At 52.2% G+C, this 6,309-nt stretch overlaps 2 protein-coding genes across 2 annotated transcripts in view; both read right to left on the reverse strand.

Annotated features, from left to right (window-relative positions):
• DLL3 (delta like canonical Notch ligand 3) overlaps positions 1-2,613 on the reverse strand; it is a 7,857-nt gene extending 5,244 nt beyond the window's left edge. Inside the window, exons 1-4 of the mRNA XM_011372327.2 lie at positions 2,541-2,613; positions 2,135-2,416; positions 1,210-1,267; positions 10-123 (exon numbers count right to left, since the gene is read on the reverse strand). Of these exons, the coding sequence (XP_011370629.1) occupies positions 10-123; positions 1,210-1,267; positions 2,135-2,416; positions 2,541-2,609 (523 nt within the window). The 5' untranslated portion in view covers positions 2,610-2,613. The remainder of the gene's footprint in view (positions 1-9; positions 124-1,209; positions 1,268-2,134; positions 2,417-2,540) is intronic.
• A 1,322-nt stretch (positions 2,614-3,935) lies between these two features.
• Positions 3,936-6,309, reverse strand: part of TIMM50 (translocase of inner mitochondrial membrane 50) — a 10,188-nt gene continuing 7,814 nt past the window's right edge. The window contains exon 7 of the mRNA XM_023537910.1: positions 3,936-3,941. Within this exon, the coding sequence (XP_023393678.1) occupies positions 3,936-3,941 (6 nt within the window). The remainder of the gene's footprint in view (positions 3,942-6,309) is intronic.

Below are 6,309 nucleotides of genomic sequence, written 5' to 3' on the forward strand. Positions count from 1 at the left end.
AGCGCGCGCGGTAGGAGAAGCGCAGCTCCCAGGCACCTGGGCGCTGAACTTCCCGGGCCCAGGGGCCCCCTGCCGCCAGGCGGCGCCGGCCCGCCACACGCGCCAGCAGGCTCCAGGTGGGTCCTGCGGGGAGAAGAGCCGCGCTGAGTCGGGCCCGGCCGGACCACGGCCGCGGTAGAGGCGGAGCACGCCGGCTTGCACTCTCTCCGCCTCCCCTAGCGAAGCCAAGATACCTTTCGAGCCTTGAGAATGGCAGTTACCCCTTAGCTAAGCTGTAAACTCCCCTAATGCGCCCCGGGACCTTTGATGTCGCGATCCCATCTAGTACCCAACGACCATCACGATGATCACAATTCTCCCATAGAAGCCGAAATACCCCCAATGTTTTGCCCCAGAATCTATGCACATCAGTGATGAGATCTCTAACGCCCTGTGACATTTGATATCTCAGTAAGGCAAAGGGGCAATAGTAGGTCTTTTGAAGTGAGGTCATAATACTCCCAAATTATGCCTCAGGACTTTTACATATCAAAATAGAGACAGAGACCCCAATTACTGGATCATAAATTACCCTATTGCCTGAGGCCTTGGGATACCAGGAGGGTGGCAGTTTCCCCCCAGGAAAGCTGTCATACCCCAATACTGTGCTACAGCTTTCTATATCAAAATGATAGAACCCCTAATGTGGGCCTTACATGGCACCAAAGTCCCCTCGAATTAAGGACAAGATTACCCCACATTCCTTCTGAATCCTTTGCTCAATATTCTCTCTGGTGAAGCTGTAACAACATCCCATAGAGCTCTCTGGGACCTCTATAAGGACACGGTGACAAAGCTTTGCATACAAGACCCATATCGTACCCTGGGTTTTCAAAATCAAATGGTGACAGAGCAAGACTGTCACTGTGAGATGCTATATCCTGCTCTGGTGGCTTTGGCTCCAAGACAGTAAGAACCTCCTCCGTTTGCCTCGGGACCATGGACAGGACAAGACAGGACAGGACATTTCTGTATTGACATGCCAAGAGCCCTGGAGTTGTCAACACCCAGCACCCCTCTCCAGGAGCTGTGATGACATCATGGGTCCAACAATCCTGTGGATGCCCCACCCCACAGACAGCCCCATGTCACTCTCCTGGACCTCATATCGGGTCCCAGCTCCCTGGAGCCCCCACACTACACTGCAGTCCCAAGACTGAAAACACTCACCTCGGATCTGCTCTCCTAACTCCTCTTTCCAGGTTTCGATGATGAGAGAGAATGTGCCCTGGTTGGTGGAGAAAGGGGGGGAGGAGAATGGAAGACAGTGGTCAGGGCCGGTACTCGATGAAGGCCAGAGTTCAGGATTGATGACCATTCCAGGGACCAGGCAGGCAAGGGACAGTTAGTTCCCAGAGGGGCTGGCCCAGGGAAGGAATGACAGTTTGGGCTTTCTCTATTGAGCACTACGTGGTAAGCACTATACTCAAGGTAACCTGTCGAATCCCTCAAAATGGCCCCTTGTGGGTTACTGAGATGACCCCAGATGAGGAAACTGAGACTAGGAAAGGGAAAGTCCCTTGCCCAAAGGGACAAGGGTCTAGAATTCAAATACAGGTCTGTTCACCTCTGATTTGGGATTTGTGGGATGGGAGATAGGATTTTGGAGGGGAAAGAGTCATGAATACTCTTTCAGGCCCCAACTGGAAGATCTGAAAAGGAGTAAGGTGAGAGAAGACTGGGGGGGTCCCCAAGACAGGGTGTGGAGAGTCCCTAAGTGCAAGGAGATTTGGGGATAAAGGATCTCAGTATTTAGGAATCCCCAAGGAACAGAGAAAGGCTTCTGTGAATTTATAATTTCCAGAGGGTGAGTTGGGGGTTCCAGGAATTTGGAGTCCCAACAATGCAGGGCTGGGGTCAGAACTTTTGGGATCCCTAGAGGGCAAGTTGGAGTCAGAAAATTTGGGGTTCCCAGTGGGTAGGGTTTATGAGTCTGAGAATGTTTTTTTTTGCCAGGTGAAAAAGTTACCCGTCTGGGAATTTGGGATGGAGGGGCAGAGTTGGTGTCTTGGAGCTGGAGGTCAGAAAGGGGTCAAGGTTCGAGTAAGGCCCCAGCACCCGCGGAGTGCCCCGGGGCTCGGGCTGGGTCTCTCACCGGCCAGGCGTCCCGGAAGGGCACGCGCATGAGGCCATCAGGCAGTGGCGGGTCAGGTGCCGGTGCCCGGGACTGCTCCTGGTAGACTGGTCCACGCGCACTCAGTGCTGCGCCTAGGGCGCACGGGGACTCGGCGCCCCCTTCGGAGACCCCTGGCTTCAGGCAGAGCCTGAAGAAGAGGCGGCAGGGGCCCCCAGCGCTGCAGGGGGACTGCGGGGTTCCCAGGCTGGGTCCTGGCCCGAAAGAGTGGATCTGCAGCTCGAAGACACCAGCCGGTCGTGCCTGGGGCAGAAGGGGTACCGGGTGAGGGGACTGCGGGGACGCAGGCATCTCATCCGCCGAGACTCATCCCCAAGAACCCTGGGGCGCACCCCCTCCCATCCATCCCTTTCCATTCCACTCTGACCTGGGGAAGGAAAAAGAGTGCCAGAATCACCGTTGGGGACAGGAGTTGGAGCATCCGCGGGGCGACCATGGCCTTTTAGAGGTCTGGGGAGCCGGCTCGCAGCTGCTGACTCCAAAGTCTTATATCTAAGGGGATGGCTCCACCCCCTCAGGCAGCCACCTGGCTCCAGGGGACCCTAGGGGAGGAGGTCCAGAGGAAGGGGAGCAGGCTGGAGAAACTATGAGATTGTGTCACAGGCACAGGCAATGCAGTGTGTATGATATTGTGTGCAGTTGTGGGCACGACTGTGTGTGGCTAAGGATGAGGTGAAGTTAGGGAGTAAATCTGTGAGTTGATGTTAAAATTCTGTGTGTGGTGTGAGCAAGAGCTACGGGAGAGTGTACATGACTTTGTGATCGTCTAGGTGAGATTACGTGGCTCCATGTGTGCCTCAAATTGTATATGCAACCTTAACAACCCGTTTGGAAATAATTCTAAGATGTGGGTGTGTGTGTGTGCGCGCGTACCTGCATTAAGAGAATGGAGGTGTGTGTGACTTCACGACTGTGTGACTTGAGGATGTGTGCCTGTGCGCATTCTTCTCTGTGCATGTGTAAGAGTGTATGTGAGATCCTGGACCACCGTGTGTAGTCCTGTAAACCTGTGACTTTGTGGTCTGTGCAGGTGCCTCTAAGTGGCCTGGTATGTTGGGGGAGAATGAGGGTCTGCACAAGGTTATGAATGAGGGTGTGTGTGTGTGAAGACTGGGTATAGCTGTGTGTGAAAATGAAGACCCAAGGTTCTTTGTGGACTTGTTTCCCACCCCAAGACAAAGCTACCCTCCCAAAACTGCATCATGGATGCACCAGACGCCAGGGTAAGGAGCCCCCCCACCTCCGAGGGGCTCCCAGCTGTATGTAAATGCTGCCATCTGCCGGGCGGCGGCGCCCCTCCCCCTTTGGGCTGCAGCTGGGCTGCCCATTTGGCCTCCGGAAGGTGTGAGGGGCAAATGGGCAGGAAATTCCGTCTTTACATATCCAGGGCTGGCTCCCTCACTCCAGGATGAATGGGGGGGTACTCCAGGCCCTTCAGAAGCCCCTTAGTATTCCAGGACCACAGCAAGGAAAGCCAGCAAGGAGCAGATGTTCAGGCCCTCTGGTCATAATCACTCACTCTATGCCAAGTGCCGAGTAAAGCCTTTTGGATGGACTAAACTTTTTGTTTCACCCCAAAATAAAAATTTTAATACTTAGAGGCTAATAATTATAGGGGAAATACAGGATATATATATACATATATATAACCATTTTTTTTCTGTTAGTGAAGTAGATCAATAAAGCATAGCCCAGCAGAGCCAGGCATACAGTAAGTACTTAGTAATTTTTCATGAAAGAACTCCATCGAGAGAGTTTTCTCTTAACCCTGAGGAGTCACAGGTTTGAGCAGACGGCCATGGTCAAATTGTGCAGAACACCCGAGGCTCCTCTGCACAGGTCTTCCCTCTACACGTGTCCTCTCCACTCCCTTCTCTGTTTGTTCTCACCATTCAGACGACTCCTGTGGGAAGCCCTCCCCCAACACTCCAAGCAGGTCAGCACCTTCTCTGAGCTCCCCCGTGATCCCCTTATCCCAGCCCTGACTACTTTGGTCTACCGGGTCTCAACACAAATCTGACCATGTCTGTCTACTGCAGACTCTCCCATGGCTCCCCAGTGCCTTTTAAATACACATCAAGATACTAAGGCTGACATTTAAGGCCCTTTTCTCACATCCCCCCTATTTAAACAGGTTCTGTGGTCCCAAAGCATAGAGCCAAATCTCATTGACCAGATACATACAGGGAGGCAAATGAGGCCCTGTATTGGGTAGGTGGAGTGAGCTTCCCATCACAGGAGGCATTCGAATGGAACTTGGAAAACCATTAGACAGACTAGCTGTGGGAGAAGGGAAATTCCTGCCCCGGATAATAACGGGAGGGCAACAGATTCCAGGTCTGACATCTCAAAAATTTTTAAGATTGTGAAAATAGCCAGCCTTTACCGAAGGCTCGTGCCAGGCACGATGGGATTTCACGAGAATTCTCATGTCTGTGTGTGAAGGACGTTCAGGGATTTCTAAGCCTCTTTTTGGCTCTTCAGGACTTTCTCTTATGTGCTGACCTTAGAGTCCACAGAAAGCCATGCTGAGATGACAGGTGAGCAAAGACCTAAAGGTGAGGAGGGAGGAAGCCACATGGCTCCTGGGAAACAAAACCATTCACGGCAGAGAGAAGAGCATGCAAAGACTCCGAGGTGACCATGCCGGGCACACGCAGATACATGGCTTTCCGCATTTCATTCTGGTCTCAGCTCAAACGCACCCTCCCAAGAATCCTTCCCTGACTGTTCCATCCCATGTAACACAGCACCTCAAGTCCCTGAACCACTCCATCTCCTGACCATACTTTTTCTTTATTCATTTATTACCCCGAGAACTATGTGACCATTGTCTCCTTTATGAGAACTTCTGCTCCATCGGGTCGGAGTTTCTTATGTGATCTGTTCACTGATACACCCTGGTGCCTAGGAGATTATGAACGAATGAGGGAGGTCTATTACTAACCTCTTATGAGAAAACTGAAGAATTTGAGACCTTGACCAGGGACAAGGCTTTCGAGTGGTGTGTGATCTGGGAATTCAGACCCTGTTGAGATTTGCCTTGATGTGTGCCCAGTCCTGCATGGTGCCAAGACACAGCCCTAGCACATTTTAGGAAGACATCGTAGGTCATGTTGCCCAAGCAGTGCCTCAGAGGCCACTTGTGTGAAGGTCAAACCCTCTCCTCCCCTCCGGCCTCCAGCAGGCCTGGCCCTAACAGCACCATTCCTGAGCCAGCCCCGAGGTGGGGGGAGAGGCCTGAGGGAACCCCTTGGGCACTGAGCCTTCCTCCCCGTGGGCCACTCTTGACCACTGCGAGATAGGGGCCAATGGACACACTTCCTCCTTCCACGCCCTGTGGGTAGGCAGATCTGAGCCACATTTCAAAGGCTCCTCAGAAGGTTCCATGGGGCTGTGTCAGCCATGTGCTAGGCAAGCACACATCGTGACGACTCCCTCTCTTCGGAATCACACTGCCCAAACATCAGCCTTGGTCTCCACCTTTGCTTTCAATTAAGACCGTCTCCAATTCTCAAAGCTACATGCAAAAATAAAAAACGCAGGCCCCTCCCTCCCTCAATGCTGCAGAGGTCCTCAAGCTAGGGAATTCTAAAGACATCTGGAAACTGTCCCCTGCACTGCAGACAGCACACCTCAGGGTTGACGGGTGGGGGTATAAATCTTAATTCTGCTTTGTAGACGTCTGTCTTTATATAAATCTAGAGTTGAGAGGTACGATGTGGCCCACACAGTTTCAAATACATTTTAATTATCATAAAAATCACCAGAGCTGTTTTTAAAATATTTAACTGGTACTAGCACTAAACGCTGGCTGCGCAGGAGAGGCTGGGACGGCCAGGGGAGCGGGCCTGTGATTAACCAGTCTGGCCTGGTAACAACAGGTCCCATGTATACATATATAGTTCGAGCGTGAATTGTTCCCTTTACTCCACACAACCACTGTACTAAGGTAGGTACTATCATCACCTCAACTTTAGAGATGAGGAAGCTGCGGCAGAAAGGCGACTTGGCCAAGGGTCACAGCTACCACGTGACTGCCTCACTCAGCCCTCGAGCCTAGCCTGGGGTTCATACTATTATTATTACTTTATAAATGTGGAACCTGAAGCACTGAGAGGTTAGGTAACTTGCCC

This window comes from Pteropus vampyrus, unplaced genomic scaffold (genome assembly GCF_000151845.1).
Source record: "Pteropus vampyrus isolate Shadow unplaced genomic scaffold, Pvam_2.0 Scaffold203, whole genome shotgun sequence".
NCBI classification, from domain to species: Eukaryota; Metazoa; Chordata; class Mammalia; order Chiroptera; family Pteropodidae; genus Pteropus; species Pteropus vampyrus.